This window comes from Aspergillus oryzae, chromosome 5, assembly GCF_000184455.2.
Source record: "Aspergillus oryzae RIB40 DNA, chromosome 5".
Taxonomy (NCBI): domain Eukaryota; kingdom Fungi; phylum Ascomycota; class Eurotiomycetes; order Eurotiales; family Aspergillaceae; genus Aspergillus; species Aspergillus oryzae.
In genome coordinates, this window is record NC_036439.1 from 2438445 (window position 1) to 2458111 (window position 19667).

The 19667-nt window shown below is 45.1% G+C and overlaps 5 protein-coding genes across 5 annotated transcripts; 3 read left to right on the forward strand and 2 right to left on the reverse strand.

Annotated features, from left to right (window-relative positions):
- Window positions 1–1366: 1366 nt before the first annotated feature.
- On the forward strand, window positions 1367–3179 carry AO090124000092 (uncharacterized protein; the record flags this gene model as incomplete). Its single annotated transcript, XM_023237511.1, has 2 exons — window positions 1367–1440; window positions 1550–3179. The coding sequence occupies 2 exons, from the start codon at window positions 1367–1369 to the stop codon at window positions 3177–3179; spliced, it is 1704 nt and encodes a 567-aa protein (XP_023092382.1).
- Window positions 3180–3310: 131 nt separating this feature from the next.
- AO090124000091 (rRNA-processing protein UTP21) lies at window positions 3311–6644 on the reverse strand (the record flags this gene model as incomplete). Its single annotated transcript, XM_023237512.1, has 5 exons — window positions 3311–3892; window positions 3950–4588; window positions 4645–4872; window positions 4926–6403; window positions 6518–6644. 5 exons carry the CDS (start codon window positions 6642–6644, stop codon window positions 3311–3313), a joined length of 3054 nt encoding a protein of 1017 aa, XP_023092381.1.
- A 1512-nt stretch (window positions 6645–8156) lies between these two features.
- Window positions 8157–11814, forward strand: AO090124000090 (inositol polyphosphate kinase VIP1; the record flags this gene model as incomplete). Its single annotated transcript, XM_023237513.1, has 4 exons — window positions 8157–9906; window positions 10099–10284; window positions 10339–11662; window positions 11733–11814. 4 exons carry the CDS (start codon window positions 8157–8159, stop codon window positions 11812–11814), a joined length of 3342 nt encoding a protein of 1113 aa, XP_023092380.1.
- A 1496-nt stretch (window positions 11815–13310) lies between these two features.
- AO090124000089 (lipase ROG1 family protein) lies at window positions 13311–18024 on the forward strand (the record flags this gene model as incomplete). Its single annotated transcript, XM_023237514.1, has 3 exons — window positions 13311–13369; window positions 15228–16992; window positions 17398–18024. The coding sequence occupies 3 exons, from the start codon at window positions 13311–13313 to the stop codon at window positions 18022–18024; spliced, it is 2451 nt and encodes an 816-aa protein (XP_023092379.1).
- A 416-nt stretch (window positions 18025–18440) lies between these two features.
- AO090124000088 (inositol monophosphatase family protein) lies at window positions 18441–19520 on the reverse strand (the record flags this gene model as incomplete). Its single annotated transcript, XM_001823717.3, has 3 exons — window positions 18441–19119; window positions 19232–19313; window positions 19376–19520. 3 exons carry the CDS (start codon window positions 19518–19520, stop codon window positions 18441–18443), a joined length of 906 nt encoding a protein of 301 aa, XP_001823769.1.
- Between the last annotated feature and the right edge of the window lie 147 nt (window positions 19521–19667).

Here is a 19667-nt window from a genome sequence, read left to right on the forward strand (position 1 = left end):
TTATTTTATTAAATTAATATATTTATAATAAAATAATTTTTTATATTTATAATATAATTCTATACTTTATAAATAGTTTTATTTTTTAAAAAAAATAAATATAAATAATTTAAGATTATTAAATCTATTATTTATAAAATTAATTTATATAATTATTTTTAATATTTTAGCTTTTTATATAATTATATTAAATAATAATATTAATTTTTTTTAATAATTAATTTTATTTAAAATATTAGAGAGTTAAATATTTTAATTTATTAGAAATTTTTTTTAAAAGATTTTTTAAATTATAGATAATTAAATAGCTATATTATTAATTTTTAGAGAATTTATTAATAGTAAAATATTTAAGCTTTATATATTAATTATTTTAAATTATTAGATTAAAATTATTTAAATTATAAGTATTTTATTAATATACTATTATTTATTAATAATAAATTTATAAAATATAGTTAATTAATAGACTTTAAAAATATAGTATTAGAAAATTTAAAATTATTTAGAATTATATAATAATTTTTTTTTTAGTATAATAGAATAAATTATTTAAAAATTAGAATTTTCTATATAATTCTAATATAAATATATTTATATATTATATAAGCTAGTAGTCTATTAGTGGCTTGCTTATATAGAATCTAGTTATTTAAGATAATTACTATTATAAAAATATATTTTTATATTAAATAATTTATTAAAATAAAATATTAAATATTTTAAAATTTAAATATAAATTAAAATAATTTATTTTTTTTTTAAAAAAATAATTATAATAGTAATTATTTTAAATAACTAGATTCTATATAAATAAGATTATTAATTTATATAATATATAAATATATTTATATTAGAATTATATAAAGAATTTTAATTTTTAAATAATTTATTTTATTATATTAGATAAAGAAACTATTATATAATTTATTAATTTTAAATAATGTTAAGTCTTTTAATACTATATTTTTAAAATCTATTAGCTAATTATACTATTTTTATTTTGCTCTACTTTTCTTATTAGGCCTAGTCTCCAATACTAATCCTAATTAGGTATAGTAGAGCGTCTAAATGTATTTTGGGGGAGTCCTTTTAACATGTCCCTAGAAATAGCAGCAACCAACAAAGAAAATGAACAAAAGGATGACATAGCTGCTTCAGCTTTCAAAAGGTGTAACCCACTACCTCGTGATTTATAGGACTACGCAAACACAGGTGCACCTCAGTAATATGGGAATACCGCGTCTCACACGGCATCTACGTCCATTTTCAGATGCTGTCCTACTCGAGGGCAGGCTGCAAAAGCGGCAGGATGGAGTTGGTCATGTCCAGTCTGTTGTAATTGATGGACCTAGCCTTGTGTACCATGTATTTTGGCGATTACTATCTTGGTCAGATTCGAGAATTGGATTCCCAGACGCACAGCCGACGTGCAATGAAGTAAGTTGTGGGGTTATGATCTATCTCCTGCTTCTGACTACTACCGGCGTAAAGATGTATTTGATACCCACACTCCAAGCATTGTGAAAATATTGCTGATCTTTACTAGAGAACGAATATGCTTCGATGGCGCTTTGCCACCTGAAAAACGAAAAACACGGCTCCTTCGATTGGAAAAATCAAGGAGGAAACTTGAATTGCTTCGCCTCAAACCCCAGAGCGCCCTTCAGAACTCTAGTGGGTATAGCGGCAAGCGTGCACTTGCCCTTGAAAACGTCCTACAGGGCCGGGCCTTGCCTGCGAGATATAATGACCTCCCTGAGAACCCCTTCATGGTTCCTGCGGTGTTTGAGGATCTTAAATACAGATGGAACAAAGAGAAAATCTTCACTGTAGCGAGAGATGCCCTGTGCATGCAGTCGATTGAGATCAAAGATTTTCCTTGGGCGGATATTACCGTAATGGTTCCCGGAGAAGCGGATGCCTATTGTGCCTACATCGCAAAATACGCAAATTCGTCCGTTCTAACAAACGATTCAGACCTTCTTCTCTATGATCTAGGACCCCGGGGTTCTATAATTTCTCTGAACTCCATCGAGATTGTTGGTTGGGACGCTCACAGGCCATCAGAACGGCAAATAAGAGCCATGAGTTTGAGTCCGACATTGGTTGCCCGCCGATTGGGGATTTCAGATATTTTGCGCTTTGCTTTTGAACTTAAAACACACCCAGATGCGGGAACGGCAGAGCTAGTCCAGCGAGCAAACAGCTCTTACGAGGGACCCGATAACACATCGGACTATCAAGCGTTTACCCAAGAATACCAAGAAGGCATACATGAGTTTGAAGCGACAAACCTGCGAAGCTTGCCACATCTTGATGCAAGGGTCTCGGAGCTGTTCTGGCAGTTTGAATGGCGACAAGCTCACATGGTCCAGGAGGCCCCGCACATGTACCTTGCAATCTTGAACGAGGATCATGCTAGGCGTTGTGCATGGGCTGAAGGCCGCTTGTACAGGAGCCTGGCATATTCAATTCTAAACGCTTCTCGCCCAGTTTCAAACAGAGTTGGCTTTATCAATGAATTCGCCCGACGGGGAGGAAGGATCACAGTGGATAAGGTGGTCCTCGGCAATGAGGATTGGATCGAGACTGTAACAAATGTTCTCTTGGTTCGCCTGAGGTCAGTACAGAACAAGGTTGAGGTTGACACAACTTTACCAGCATACTGGATCATGTTTGCGCTTTGTGAATTGCACGAAGCAGATTCAAGTTTTGTAACACTCGATCATGCGCGATTGAGCTGCTTTCTTACCCTGGGACGTATGAATGAGAACTTTGACTGGAAGGATATCCAGCTCACTGCACAGATCCAGGCAGTGCTATACTCACTAAGAATTTTAGGACAATTACTTGAAAGCTCCGTGGATACCTGTGACAACATCGTGGAGTTAAAATCCATACTTAGCAATCTACCCCCGCTACATATGATCATGGGACCGATACCTAGCATGATGGATGAGACGCTTAATATATCCTGTGTTAGTGCACTTGTGCATCGACTTCTTCAAGTCTTGGGAAAAGAAGAAAAGTGCAGCGACATTCCCGATGCTGTGGGGTTAACAAGACAGCAGCTATTTTCGTACCCATTGGCCTCGCAGCAGTATGAGTCTAGAGTAGGCAATCCTAGGTCCCCACGCAGGATAGACAACATGTATGACTTGTTGCCCATGGAATAAGTTTACCAACCCACGGTGTGAATTTAGGAGTTTCAATAGCGTTGCGAGCATAATATAGAGAAAATAGATGAAATTACACATATCAACAAGACAGCGAAAAACATCGCTGGCTCGGGGTTCATGTTAACAGACTAGCGCGAAGATCGAAGGAATCCTACAACACCACGGCAATACCCGACCAGTTCAGCCAAGCGCTGCCCTTCCCGTTGTTGTGCCACACTCCAGCTGGCCAACGCCTCTCTCAACGCTTCGTTTTCCTCAGACTCCGAGCACTTCATCACAACATCAGCATGGATTTTCAAAAACATTGCCATCCAGGCGTTGACAAGCTCGAAGTCCAATTTTGAACGGAGATGGGTAGAGAGGGCGAGAACGAAGTCTGATAGTTCAGAGTGATTCTCGTGTATCCGAGGATCCAATGACCTTATCTCTAGATCGGCCTTTGCCGGAGACATAGATTTGAAATACTCGATGAAGGGTTGAAAGTTCCCTGTATCTCGACCGGACCGTAAGAGTGTAGTGAACCGGGAGCCTGCGATGCCAACACTCATAGAATGTTGCAGCTTGGCGACACGCGAGCGTTCGGTGATTGTAATATCAGCTAGGAGATTAGGATCGAGAATTTCATCAGGATTGCCTTTCTCAGAAGCTGTTGGCAGGAAAAATGGTGCCTTCTCCGGGGCTTTTGGTGGATCTTTTGGTTTATTGCGTTCCTAAAATCTGTTAAAGAGAGCTCCTAGGGTTGGGTTCCCACAGGGAAGGCATCGTACCTTGATTAGGTCCAAATGAAGCATGGTCTGCCACTTGCTCTTGGGGACGACGCTGAGCGTGACCATATCACGACTGAGCTGTTCTGTGGATAACATGGGCCCTTCGGTATCACTTGGCTGATAGTCCTCCAAGAATGCAGCTTCAATAGCCCCCACACCAGTCTCACCAGAAATAGTAGGAGCCCTGACGTCTGCAATGTCGGCTTCATCCAAATTCCTTGTCGATACAGGTACAAATAAACTTCTGTTGGACCAAAGACTGATACCTAGTCCATCTGCATGGGCGGTGGCTAGAAATTCACCCGTGGATGACATAGCTAATGCAGTGCACGTGCTGGGAACACGGAAGAGGTCAATGAGATGTCCTGTTGGCAAGTCCCATACTCGGATGATAGAATCCATCGAAGCGGCAATAATCCATCGTCCATCAGAGGAAAATGTGAAATCGTTTATTTGACCTACACAACCCCAGAACTCACGGATGACTTTCCTCGTTTCTATGTCAACGACACGGATGGAAAGGTCGTCGCAGCTGAATGCAACCAGTTCGCTCGTACTGTTGTATCGAAGTCCAGTGATAGATGTCATCGGATACCAGTCGAGTTCATCGGCAAGTGATCCCGAGGTGAAGTCCCAAAACTGAATTGTTGAGAACGATTAGTCTGATACTACGGGAAGGGGGTTTGAAATCTTACCTTCACTTTCCCATCAAGCCCACAGCTAACAACTGTTTGGTTCAATCCGTCAATAGCTACCCCGGTGACTGCTTTGCTATGCTTAGCACCATTGCTTTTTGAAGCTTTCTTGAGGCCACGACTAGGAAAACTCTGTCGGTATAAGCCGGATTGCATGTTAAACATATCGATGCTACCTCCTGCTGACCCAACCAATGCAAAAGTTCCGCATTGTGAGATAGCGACACTCTGATACCGACCCAGTTAGATTGAGACCCCTGCTTTATAGGGTTTCGGCTTACCTTAACTTCCATTTTATCTCCCGTTTCAAATGCCCAACGCCCAGCTTTCTTCTTACCCCAAAACCAAGTTCGAGCAAATTTATCCCCACGATGACCTGTTAAAACACTTTCCCAGCCTGTCTTAGTTGAAGCATCCGTATTGATTGATTTTGGGTTTGCCCAGATCGGACCGGATGTTGTAACGCCCATTCCTCCATCGCGATTAAGAGAGCAGGCGATGCAGGTTACTTCCGGTGCTTTGAGCTCCTGTGCCCCCGTCACCGTCCTCGAACCAACAAGTTTTTTCGCTTTGTGTTCCACAGCTCCTTGAGATATCTCGGTATTCTGGCTATCCTTTCGTATACTGAAACCCCAGAGACTGCAATCCTTGCTTGCGCTCAGCAGCCACTTACCGCCGAATTCAGAACCGTCCGAGGCGGAAGGTAAGAACTCGAGGGTAGTAACTGCAGCAGAATGACCGCTCCTCGAGTGAAGTGGTCTGGGAATAGGCGAAAAGGGTAGCTCGTCAAAAATCCATGTCTTGAGGGCGTTATCCTTCCCAGATGAGACCATCACCGGCTGCCCATCCAAAAATTCAATATGATTTACCCCCAATCCCTTCCCCCCCTCAGTAACTCGATGTGCGCCTCGAAGCATCCCCACAATTCTACCCCCGTGGTTCAAATCCCACATTGTGATATCTCCACTGTCTATGCAAGCCGTTGCCATGACACCTGGTCTTCGACCATCTTCGCCCGCACCTAGGCCATCTGTCCGGAACGATATCGAGGTTACCCGTGGCGCCTCTGACGAGCCCATCCGTAAGGACAATGCGGTCTGGTCGGTCTCGACATTGCGAATATATAGTGCACCATTCTTGTAGGCAATTGCAATCAGGGATAATACAGGAGTGGGTTGGAGCACAGTTACAGCGCCAGCTTTTGAAGATGATGGAAGCATTGTGTAAATCATCCTCCCTGTTTTCACGTTCCAGATATCAATGCCTCCATCATACCGTCCAACAAAGACCTTGTTAATATAAGTTGGCATAGTGCACACTTGACCTGTGTATACTTGTTTCCCAGATGAGTCCTTAGTGCGCGGAGGGACCAAAGAGGTGTAATATTCGTATGTGGTATTTTTCCACACCTGAATGCGTTCGCTGCCACATCCCACAACCCAAGAACCAAAAACAAGGAGCCGTACAATGGGCTCCGTGGCATTCTTGGAAGCTTCGAAGGATGCAATCTTCTTGCCACGCTTGTAAACCCAAATACCCCCAGGAGAACCCGGCCGGAGATGCCCCCATGCCACAAAAATCTTGTCCTGCCATGCGAATGTAGCCGTAATGGTATCTGGAGTTTGAGGTCTACTGATGAACACAAGGTTTAGCCCTCGCCGTAAATCATAGGTCTGCACCGAACGTCCGACTGATGTTGAGATCTGGTAAGTTGCTTTGCCTAAACGAACTGACGTAAAGGGAACAGTTGTAGGAGACACTAGCCCCAAAGTCTTACATTAAGGAACGTCAGTTATGAGATCAAAAAGGAACAAGTGCACAAAACGCAATGACTTTTAGAAGTGATGGGTTAAGTGCTCAAATGTTGTCTCACGTACTCGAAACGGAGAGAAAACTTTGGACCCAGCCGTTTGTGGCCCTGTTCGAACATCCTGGTCTATGATCCTTTTCTGCCTCTTGGCCAGTGGTATGTCAAATGCATCATCCGTGAGGGACGGCATTATTTAAGGGATAATATGCTCGATATGAAAATCGGGATGCAGCTGCAGCAGGAGTTGGTATCAAAAAACGGAACAAGTTCTGTACTACTCCGTAGTATTAATTTTATTCTTGCCGCGTTGACGGGGCGCGGACGTTTTTTTTTTTTTTTTTTTTACCCCTTCCCTCTTTTTTCTCCCGGAACAACGGTCTTAGCACCGAAGCAGATCGGCATTAGCGTTTCCCATTGATACGGATCACTAGTTCCGTTCCCGTTCTGAGAGTTTTACTCAGAAGTACGGAGTAAGCACACTTTTTAGTGTGCTGCGGATATATACTGCTTACCCAAATAGGTATATGATGCCCTTTGCAGCTAGGATTTAGCATTGGCATGGGAGAAGATATTCCCCCACTGATGTTATGAGCTACGGTACTAAAGGCTAATTCCAAGGTAGAGAGGTCTATAGGCCCTCTGGTTCGTGATGAGTGTGTCAATCAATATAAACAGGGCATTACTTGGTATTCTAAGATGTTTACGGTGTAATGACGGTATGTACTGTCAGACTGACTCGGTAATACTCCGGAGTATGTAATTGGAGTAGGTGCACCACCGACGCTGGGAAAGCAAAAAGCAAAAAGGAAACAGGAAAAAAAAAAAGGAAAAGGGAAAAAAGACGAAAGTAAAAAACAGACTCCGCTTGCAGCAAAACATTAACTAGGATGATAGTGACGTACATTCTCTGACGTACTTCGTAGGTACTGCTCCTCTTCCTCTCTCTAGAATATCTAGCTGAAGGTAGAGTTAATGGTTTACTTCAATCTAAAAGTAGAGTAGCAATGTGATCAATTTCTAGTTATCTTGATAAGCACACGGCTCGTTCCTTTTCGCCTTTCTCTTTTTCCTTTCATCCTCCCCTGGGCTCTCTTTTCAAGGAAAGATTTGATAGAATCTATTACGGTTCAGAAGCAAACCACTACAGAGACCGCTCATCCGCCACCCAACCGCCCCTTTCTTTGCATCCCATTTCTTCCTCTCAAGCTTGTGTGTTTTACAGAAAAATTTTCAATCACCCGCAACCCTCAATTCCATCATCAGAGTTCACAGTTGTTGTGACCATTGTTTGCTGTTTTCAGGAAGCATATAGGATTTGCTTTTCCTCCCTCCCTCCCTCTCTCTCTCTCTCTCTCTCTCTCTCTCTCTCTCTCTCTCTCTCTCTCTCTCTCTCTTAAATTTCTCCTGAATGGATCAGAACTGTGACCGTAGTAGCAGTCGGTCTGTTGCAGTTGACTCTTCTAAAAGCAGCATAGAGAGCGTTGCAAGATTAGCTGCCCCTTCACCATGTGCTGGTCCTGACCAGACAGATAAATCATCATCTCTGCTCTATGAGAATGCATCGTCTGTTGCCTTGAGAGGAATACATGGCATGCAGTCCCACCAAGTCAAGGCCAACAAAACCGATTGCACATCTGATAACCAGACTGCTGGGCGCAGTAATCATCCTTCCACCCGTTCTTCTAGCAGAGTACCAAGAAGAATGAGTGGAAGCACGGCTGCAAGTTCCATTAGCGAGGCTGAGCCAGCACCTCCTAGCTTAGGAAAGATTGGAGTTTGTGCTCTAGATGTCAAAGCTCGCAGCAAACCTAGCCAAAACATACTGACCCGTCTTCAATCTAAGGGCGGGTTTGAAGTAATTGTTTTTGGTGACAAGGTGATACTCGACGAAGCTGTAGAGAACTGGCCCGTATGTGACTATCTCATTGCATTCTTTTCAGATGGCTTCCCATTGGACAAGGCCATTGCATATGCGAGACTCCGAAAGCCGTTTTGTGTCAACGACTTGCCGATGCAGAAGGTCCTATGGGACCGGCGACTTTGTTTGAGGATATTAGACAACATGAGTGTTCCTACGCCCAAGCGGCTGGAAGTTAACCGAGATGGTGGTCCAACATTAGAGTCTCCTGAACTTGCCCAACACGTATATCAACTGACTGGGGTCAAGCTTGAAGGCCCTGAGGACGGCACCGGAGGAGGCCTCTCTAGGACGAAGGACGTGGCAATGTCAGATGACGGCGACTCCCTAATCGTGGATGGGAAGGTATTTAGAAAGCCGTTCGTTGAAAAACCGGTTAATGGTGAGAATCATAACATTCACATATACTTTCCTAACGATCAGCAATACGGTGGCGGCGGCCGGAGGCTCTTCCGAAAGGTTGGAAATAAAAGTTCTGAATATGATCCAAACCTGGTCATTCCTAGGTCAGTGACGGAAAATGATTCCAGCTATATTTATGAACAGTTTGTGAGGGTGGATAATTCCGAGGATGTCAAGGCCTATACTGTCGGCCCAGACTTTTGTCATGCAGAAACACGGAAGTCACCCGTAGTTGACGGGCTGGTCCGTCGCAATACCCATGGAAAGGAACTTAGGTATATAACAAAATTAAGCAGGGACGAGGCAACAATTGCTTCTAAAATATCGAACGGGTTTGGCCAGCGCATTTGTGGCTTTGACATGCTTCGTGTTGGTGACAGAAGCTATGTGATTGATGTTAATGGCTGGAGCTTCGTCAAAGATAACAATGATTATTATGACAGATGTGCCAGTATCTTGAGAGATATTTTCCTACATGAGAAGCGCAGACGTGAAGGGACCCTGGAATCTGAACCTTTCCACCAAGATTTGAACCATTCCTGGAGGAACTCTGTGTCTCACAGACACGGATTGAAGACTTTGTTGAAATCCCCTAGCGCGTCCAAGCTTCATGGAAGTCCTCCAGGCCACAAAAGTCCCGACAATGCTCTCCCGGAAAGTGCCGTTCCAGGGCTGCCTGCCTCTTCCACGTCTGAGGGGCTAGATATTGGGAATAGCTATAAAAAGCCGAGCGGACGGGAAAGGTTTTCGTTCTCAGGAGGTTTAGATTCTCAGACTGCAAATGCATCTGTCACGTCAACAGACTCGATTGATGACGCCCCTCCTCCGCCCCCAGCTTCTAAGCATTCGTGGAAACTGAAGGGTATGGTAGCAGTTATCCGGCATGCAGATCGCACACCGAAGCAAAAATTCAAGTTTACTTTCCACAGCCAACCTTTTATTGATCTCCTGAAGGGGCATCAAGAAGAAGTGGTCATCAAGGGCGAGGCTGCACTGGCCAGCGTTTCGGATGCAGTTAAGGTGGCAATGGAGCGAGAACTTGAAGATATGGATAAGCTCAAGCTTCTCCGTACATCCCTTGAGAAGAAAGGAGGTTGGCCTGGGACAAAGGTTCAAATAAAGCCGATGTTTCGTAAGCGAAAACCAGAAGAATCGCGTGAACAAGAGACCTCCACGGTTCCAACTAAGCCTGCCGAGGGCACCCCGGATACACCTAGGTCCCCTACTCTTGGTGAAGCGCCCGGAGGAAATGAAAAATTAACTAGGACTCAGACTCGGAGCGACTCTATATCCGGTGCCACATTCTCCAGGTTTTCTGCTGCAGAGAACGATCTCATTCTTGACAAGCTCCAGCTCGTAATCAAATGGGGGGGAGAACCAACCCATGCAGCCCGCTACCAATCTCAGGACCTCGGTCTTAATATGCGCGATGACTTGAAATTAATGAACAAGGAAGCTTTGAATAATGTTCGAATATTCACGAGTTCCGAGCGAAGAGTGAGTACAAGCGGTAAGTCTACGCATTCTTATTCTTAGTAGCTAGCTAGCTAAGCGAATCTCATAGCTCAAATATGGGCCTGCTCTTTCCTTGATCAAAAGGAGCTTCCGGACGATTTCATACAAGTCCGGAAAGACCTTTTAGATGACTCGAACGCCGCGAAAGATCTCATGGACAAAGTAAAAAAGAAACTGAAACTGCTTTTGCGAGAAGGATCCGCACCCTCGCAGTTCACCTGGCCCAAAGACAATATTCCAGAGCCTTCAGTCGTCCTCGCTACGGTTGTTGAGCTTATGAAGTTTCATCGGGATGTTATGAGGCACAATTTCCGGAGACTTGAGAGTTCGTCGAGCGGTCCGTTTGAACCATACTTCCCTAGTGATGATACCTCCAACACACACGGCGAGGCTTCTCCATTGGCTTCTATTCAAGGACGTTGGTGCACTGGTGAGGACCCTATGCTTTTCAAGGAGAGGTGGGAAAAGCTCTTCGCCGAGTTTTGCGATACAGAGAAGGTCGATCCTAGCAAACTTTCCGAATTATACGATAGTATGAAATTTGATGCTCTCCACAACCGGCAATTCTTGGAATGGGTGTTTATGCCTCCTGACACCGACAATGATGCGGACGGGGAAGGTTATTCCCAATCAAAGATGCGAAACACTCCTGCCGGAGATATCAGACCAGGTAACGAGGATGCAAATCATGAAAGGAACGAGGAGCATGCGGACAGTTCAACGTTTGTGCATCGATTGGGCCTGAAGCGACGAATGCATGCATTTGAATCAATGCCGCATTTCAGGGCCCTGGATGACACCTACGATCACTATTTCAAGTTATATCCAGGCTTAAGCGTCAAGAAAGCCAAGCTGGATAGCAGGTTATCCAAGTTAAGAGAGTTGTACAAGTTGGCGAAGGTTCTTTTTGACTATGTCACTCCTCAGGAGTATGGAATTACTGATACCGAAAAGCTGGAGATCGGGTTGTTGACATCTTTACCATTACTCCAAGAGATCGTTAGGGATTTGGAAGAAGTCCAAGCCTCGCCAGATGCCAAGTCCTTCTTCTATTTCACAAAGGAATCTCACATATACACCCTCCTAAATTGCATCCTAGAAGGCGGTATCCAGACGAAAATCGCTCGGCGGGCTATCCCCGAGTTAGATTACCTTTCTCAAATATGCTTCGAACTCTATGAAGCTAAGGATTCCGAGTCATCAACGAATTCTTACTCAATTCGCATCTCGATCAGCCCTGGGTGCCATGCCTTTGATCCCCTTGATGTGCAGCTTGATTCAAGACATGCAATTGGTTGCGCCCCCAGGCGAAGCCTAACCGCTCACCAGGATTGGAAGAATGTTATTGAGACGCTCAAAGCGAAATTTGACACGTAAGTCCTATCCAACATGTTTGTTGTCTACGGTTTATCCTGAGTTGCTCCTGACAATGTTCCTGTTCAGAGTCAAGCTCCCGAAAACATTTATTGCGGTGAACCTGAGCGATAAACACGTCCCAGTCCATGATGAGGAGGGATCTTGTTAATCCCTGTATATTACATGCGTCCAATTTTGTCGGGAATTTTGTCGGCAGCATGTGACTTGCTTATTGTTATCATTATCATAGGTTAATAACTATGTACCGTAGATACTACCAACTCTCAAAGGCAGAGGCTACCTACCTAGCTAGCATGCCTAATGATTAGGTTAGGCTATTGGGTGCCCAACAATTATGATGGATTTAGTAATCATTTGGTCCTAATTGTCACTCAAGCAAAAACATTTACCCCACCAGACAGTAAGCATAATCTAGTGTGTAATTTGTTCAATATACCTATTTGAGGTGTTTCCACTTCATCACGAATCTCACCTCTTTTGCTCCGTACCGCCTCCATCAGGAATCCTGCATCTTATCAGCGGCCGGCATCTATTATATAAGAAAACAAACGAAAGCAGGAAACGCTAAAGGTGCGAAATAGAGTATTCTTCCTACTTCCTAGTCTTTGGTAACGCAAGCAAGAGAATCAATCCATGGCCCAACCACCAGATCCAAGTCAGTTCCGTGCTGATTTGATTGAAAACTATGTCCGGTGCTATAACCAATGGAAGGAAATAACAGTCGCTATTGATGACATAGTCTGTGTTCTTTCTGAAACGATGTGTACTGAAGTTGGCTATAAGTTGCTGTTTCTTCAGAGAAGATCTGAAGATATCAATACAGAGGATTCCACATACCTGGAAAGTATTCAGCTTACATCTCTGTCGCCCATACTGCGTTCCCAGTACTTGTGCACAGAGCTCCCTCGTCATTTGTGCTCACACGAAACTGAAATCCATATAATCGTATCCACAGCGTCGGGAACAGGGGCTGCCAAGCATTTGTACAAAAATATTCTACAACCTTTCCTATCGCAGCTTGGTGTATGTGGTTACAATGTCCATGAGACACGATCCTCACAAACCATCACGGAACTATGCAAGTCGGACTTTCTTCCTTGCATACAGGCAGGCATCCATAAAACCATTATCCTCCTCTCTGGAGATGGAGGAATCGTCGACGTAGTCGACGCGATATACAGTGCTCCGTGGCATTCAATCACCCGGCCCACCATTGTCTTAGTCCCAACAGGAACTGGAAATGCAATGGCTAGCTCACTGGGACTCACGTTATATCCAACATCCTGGTTGAAGGAGCTGCTGCGAGGAAGACCGAGGCCTTTACCGACCTTCGGCGCCAAATTCTCACCCGGCGCGCAATATGTCACCGAGGAAGGCCGTTCTCGGGCTAGTATAAGTGCCAACATCAAAACTAAGTATGAAGTTCCGATAGTACATGGTGCGGTTGTTGCAAGCTGGGGCATACACGCCGCCTTGGTTGCCGATAGTGATACTACTGAATACCGCAGATTCGGCGCTGATAGGTTTAAATTGGCTGCAGAGGAACTTCTCTTCCCTCCAGGTGGTGCTGAGAGCCATAGATATGCCGGTACAATTAGTCTCACCAAGTGGGATAGTGAAGCTAACAGCGAGTATGTGGATACCATGGAGATCAAAGAACACATGTACGTGCTGGCAACGATGGTCCCGAGACTTGAAAGAGAGTTCGTGATCTCACCCGAGTCTGTTCCACTGGACGGTCGCTTGAGAATAATCCATTTTGGTCCGGTACCTTCCGAAAAAGCTATGCAGTTGATGGCCTCCGCATATCAGGGAGGCCAGCATGTGTTTGACAAGAGTGTCCTTTACTCGGAGATTGAGAGGCTTAAGATTGTATTCAGTGAGACGGATGAGAGGTGGAGACGGGTGTGCATTGACGGCAGAATCATTGCAGTTGAATGTGATGGCTGGATGGAGATATACAAGGAGCCAGAATGTCTATTAAACATTTTGACATCCGTTGAGTTTCAAAATCACTGAGTATTATCTTGATTTTCAGCGAGTATGCTTGCAGGAGAACTTCCCTGCCTCTTCCTCTTATCATTAGACGGCTACAGTGGGAGTCCAAGAGTGTATGGCTTTATAGATACCCAGAGGCTCTGACCGCCTAGTATGAGCCGCTTTGTACCTATACGTATAGTCACATACTTTTGAACCCCTATATTCATACCTCTCTTACATTATTTTTTCGTGCCTTTTCACTGATTCCGTCCTGGAGACCATCGATCTGCGTTAGCTGTAATCCTTGATCAACCAAGCAATAAAACAGGTTCAGACCAAATTGCATTGTGATTACTTTAGGTACTTAGTGTGCTGGTTGTACTACATGTATGTATTTGGATTCCTTGCCTCATCTGGCGCCAGGTTGGGCATTCTTAGGGCGCCATAGTCCATGACTGGATCAATATTGACCATATATGAAGGAATTGACAAGGTGTGAATCGCCTCTAAATGTAGTACAATATACATCTTCTACTCGTATTCTCTAAGTATATCCTTGTCACCGCTGAATACAATTAATATGCCTACAGATTTATATATACTCTATTTTATATAGATAGTAGATTTAAAAAAAAAATTATCACGTAGCAGAACTATGAGGCTCTAAGGGGTCAGAAATAGTTAGAAAAAAACTTTCTAATTCTTTTTAGATTAGTAACAAATAGCTTCGAGGTCAGAAATCGAAATATCACGTGAAGCGGCAGCATTTTTTCTGACCCCCCTCAGAGGTGCCTTCTCCGCCCCACCCTGACCCTCAACCACTAAACCCTGACGCCCCAGAGCTATATGCCCCAAATAGTACCAAGGCGGAATTAAAGCTTGGCTAAATTAATAAACCAGTCTTCGTTAACACACTATAGTTAAGCTAACTTGACACCTAGGCTCTAGCGTCCAGTGCCCCTATTAGTACTGGTACGGAGTACGGAGTGAATAGAGCAAAATTCAAGTTGTATTCCCCTTACTGCTTAGTATTCTCTGTACAGGGAATTTCCTCATCATGATTGGCTTCTGAAAGTAAGTGTGGGGGCAACCTTAGTAGTTGTTTGGTACTTTTTCCAGATAACCTCTGTACCGAAATCAAGTACTCTCTATCATCCCGGGACTCGCTCACTATCAACAGTTGATCAGACTTTTGATCAAAACTCCAACGCTAGACACGCTGCCAGTATCTCTTATTAAGGGCCATAGACATCCACGCATGTGACCCAAACAGCCACCTTGACCAGTCCTATGATGGGAACAGCTGCGTTTGGTATCGATGCTTATCAGCCCTCGAACTTATCACGCTTCGCAGATACCAGACCGAGGACAACAGTCCCACGGCAGTGAGGACAACCCCAGATTTCGTTCGCTTTTCGGGTGGAGTACTGGTTCTACGAATGATAGACGAGCCGCTGAAATGCTATTGATACACCAAACGGGCAGTGTGCGTGTGGGTGAGGTGGTCAGGTCTGTTGCCATCGATAGTCATGGCCAAGCCCTTCCTGTTCGCAATGCTGACCTTGGCCTTGTTCTAAACAGGTACACAGTAACGTACACACCGGCAGCCGACACCGCCAGTTCCATACCAGGGGAATTATTTGTGAAAGTCAAGAATACATCTGCAATTCCCCTCCGAGCTGCGTACCTTCATGGCCCATATACCCTCTATACGTCCTGCTACCCATCCACGTTCGACCCAAATGTCAAACTCGATCAGCAAGCCACCGAAGGCATTCCGCAGTTTGAACCTTATCTCAAAGCTGGGGGCAGTTGGAATGCCGTCATCACCGTGCCCCGGCGTCTTCGTCAAAAGCCAGAGGTCGCTTCCGCCGAGCCCCAAAGTCACCAGAAAGTAACGTGGATCATAGAGATTGTATCCCAAGTGATATTTTCGAGTACTGCATCCGTCAATTTTGAGCTTTTGGTGGGCCGCGACCAAAAATCAGTGGAGCTATATTCCTCTAGTGCCGCGTCGACCACCGGGTTCCAAGCAGCTCAACTAAGTGACCACTGGTTACCGAATGCGAAAGGCAAGCAAGTGTTTGCTACAAACGGGGTGTATTCCAGATCTATAACGTTGCAGATAGATGATACTGTGAGTCTCTGGAACACGCCCGCCTTTCCTTCGTCCGACAAAAGCTGCGGGGCGGAAAAGGATAAAGGGCCAAGCGAAGACAGTCCAACAAACAATGACGAAGCGTCGACGAGACCCAGCGAGCCAGTTAATCAGTCGCATAACAACAGGCGTAAAAAGAAAATACACCTTGTGGTTCTGACCCATGGCCTACATAGCAACCTTGGTGCTGACATGCTTTATCTTAAGGAGAGCATTGATACTGCAGCCAGAAAAGCTAAGGAACAAGCCTATAATGCTCGTCAAAAACATAAAAGCGAACAGAGCAGCAACCATGATGCTGATGCTGATGCTGATGATGCTGATGATGCTGATGATGCTGATGATGCTGATGATGCTGATGATGCTGATGATGCTGATGATGCTGATGATGATGATGATGATGATGATGATGATGACGACGACGACGACGATGAGCAAGTCATTGTTAGAGGATTTCCTGGCAATGCAGTCCGTACGGAACGCGGGATTCAGTATCTTGGCAAGCGTCTCGCCAAATATGTCTTGCTAATGACATATCCAGACCAGCCTTGCAACCCTTATCACAATGCAAAGGCCAAAACCCTACCAAAATCTCTCGCCCCCTGGAGGAACGCGGCGGCGGAGTTTCCTAAGGACCATACGGCTTCTGTGCCAGGGCCAACCGGAGGGGGTCATGCCTATCGAGTCACTAGCATCAGCTTTATCGGCCATTCTCTCGGCGGACTCATTCAGACATATGCCATAGCATACATTCAGAAACATTCTCCTGAATTCTTTGATGTGGTTAGGCCCGTTAACTTCATCGCCTTAGCGACACCTTTTCTCGGTTTGAGTAACGAAAACCCTATGTACATCCGCTTTGCCTTAGACTTAGGTCTGGTTGGTCGGACGGGCCAGGATCTAGGACTTAGTTGGACAGCGCCTCGAGTGAGAAGTGGCTGGGAATCTATAATTGGTGGGAAAGGCAATTCCTCTAAACAACAAGGACAATCAGATGCTGGATCAAAACCTCTATTGAGAATCCTTCCCTGTGGTCCTGCACATGAAGTTCTCGCCAAATTCCAGCATCGTACAGTCTACTCTAATGTGGTCAATGATGGCATTGTACCTTTGAGGACTTCTTGTCTTCTTTTCCTCGACTGGAGAGGATTAGAACGAGTTGAAAAGGCGCGGAGAGAAAATGGGATAGTTGGTACAATGGCGGAATGGGGGTGGGCCGAATTGACCGGCGCAAATTCAAAATCGCCACGGACGACTCGCTCTGGTACAGAGTCGGAGTGGAAAGATACTGAGGAGGAAATCACTAATGCCTACAAGGACATACCGACGACACAGATACCCTCACATCGGGCTACAACGCCTGCCAATGCCCCGATCTATCATCAGCCATTAGATCAATCCCAACATTCAATTTGGTCTAATACGACGATAGACGCAGATCCAAATGACAACCAACCTATAACCCATGGCCCCTTGAGCAGTCTTTTTTCCATATTCCGGCCGAAAGAAGCTGTTAAAATACCCCTTGGGCACAAGCAATCTAAGATGCTCAAACGTAGCCAGACACTTGGCACATCCAGTGGTGTCATACAGGGACCGCCGTCTCCTTGTGCACCTACTCATGAATCATATGCCGATAGTCAACCGTCTGAAGAGTATGGGCTTTATGCGCCGCCAAAGACGACCCTCTTTGAGTCAGCCAGTGATCTTCTCATGCCACCCCTTCCGCCTATTGAATTTATAATTGATCCTACTTCAAGACCTCGAACTATTTTCCATGACCGGGTCTATAGCCCTGAGGACATACCTCCCCCCTTGACTCCTAAGAGACGAACCTTAACCTTTGGTTCTTCCCAAAGTAAGGTCTCGAAAACAGGGCCATTTTCATCGGATGAATCTCCACATCGTGGCTCAAACGAGAGCGAGAGTGGGCTCAAAGTCGAAGAGAAGATCGCCAGGGCTTATCACCGTGACTTAACGTGGCGAAAAGTTCTCGTTCGCCTTGAACCAGATGCACACAACAATATCATTGTTCGACGAATGTTCACGAACGCGTATGGCTGGCCCGTGGTAAAGCATCTTGTTGATACTCACTTTGGGTATACATCTGCGGCCCAATCTAAAGATGATTCCGCGAAAAGGGTGGAAAGGGCAATGCCACCCGCAGTCCCAACAAATAGCTTAGGTGAAGAAGTGCAAGGACAAGTTGAACACCTATAGATGATTCGACTTCCGCACGAGGGTTTCCAGGAAGCCCAGTCGTCGGCATTGGTTCTACTGATCAAACCGTGCCCAGCTTATCTAAATCCAGGAAAGTTGGCTAAACTCTCCGCGCAAGTAGAGGTTTGTATAATGGATTATGCTTGGTTTTTTTACACCCCTCTTATTTGTATATTTTCCCTCGAGCTTTGTTTATTGTATGTACATACATAGACTTATGAGGGCATCCTCCCCTGTATATGCGTTAGTGGATAGTAGTATATCATTGTTTCTCAACCCACAGCCTAGGAAACCTTTCCCTTTCTCTTTCACATCTCCTCTCCTGCTTCCTTCTTGTCCTTTTCTTTTTGAAACGAGAAGACCTGGTCTTTGGCCAGCCGTATTGCTAGTAGGCTTGTGCCAGTACGACGGATACGTCAATACTCAAGCTTCCCTTGAATATTTGCCCAGAATTCCTCAACAAGCTCCCGTTGACCAATCTGGCTTGGAGAAGCTCTGACAGCAAGGTAGACTCTTCCGTCTATGACGGCCTGCCACCCGCCGGGATTACCATCAACCATGATACCGCCGGCCTCAGTGAGGATAACCCAGCCAGCACACACATCCCATGCCCAACAGCCGCCTTCCCAGTACAAGTCAAGAGTGCCAGCGGCTACCGCGCAGAGGTTGAGTGCGGCCGAACCCATGCTACGCATCGAGCGAACCATTGCACCCCCCTCATCTTTAGCTTGGCCGAGCTTCTCCAAGGTCCGTACCTTTGTTTCCCAATTCCTCCCCTTTCTATCGGATCCCCACTCAACACCGATGAGGGAGTTCTGCAGGCCTTGCAGTGGCTCGAGGTCTGTTCCCTTGAGTGGAAGTTTGACACTGCGGTTCAGGAACGCCCCTTGGCCACGGATAGCAGAGTAAAGGGTGTTATCGAACGGATTGTATACGACACCAACCACGGGAACCCGGTCAACGGCAAACCCAAGAGACACACAGGCATGAGGGAAGCCATGTACGAAATTGATTGTCCCGTCGATGGGGTCAATCACAAAAGTGGGGGCCGTGGTCAAGGGATGACCTGGGTCATATGTCTCTTCCCCATGGAACCTAACGATGCGTAAGGAATAAATCACAACTACAGGGCAATATATGATAACTTTACGGACAATCAAATGAGAGTCTGGTCGGGAAGAAGGGGCGGAAGGCATGGTATACATACTGGTAATCTGGGTATTTTTCCTTCAACGCTGTGCGTATCATTTCTTCAACCGCACGGTCATATTGGGTGACAAGATCCGCACCTAAAGTTGTGAGTCAAGCTGGTTTACTCATCCTATACTTGGCCGTTCGGGTTTGTGCGTACTATTCTTCTTCGATCCAATACCATCCGTAGTGGGGAGAGCACCCATGATGATTTCTCCGGCTTTGTATGCTATCTCAATGAGGGAATCATGGATATGATTCAGGTCGGGCAAGCCACCATCGGTCCTGCTTGTTTCTGGTGTCATGTTTTGGAATGGAGCAGTTTTGGTTGCAAACTATGTGTACAGTGTATATATGTGGGAAAGCTAAATGGCGGGAGTATCTGACGTGTAAGTGGTGTAGATGGGGAGAAGAGATGAGTATGGGGGCGTATCTCCTCTTGACTTAATTTT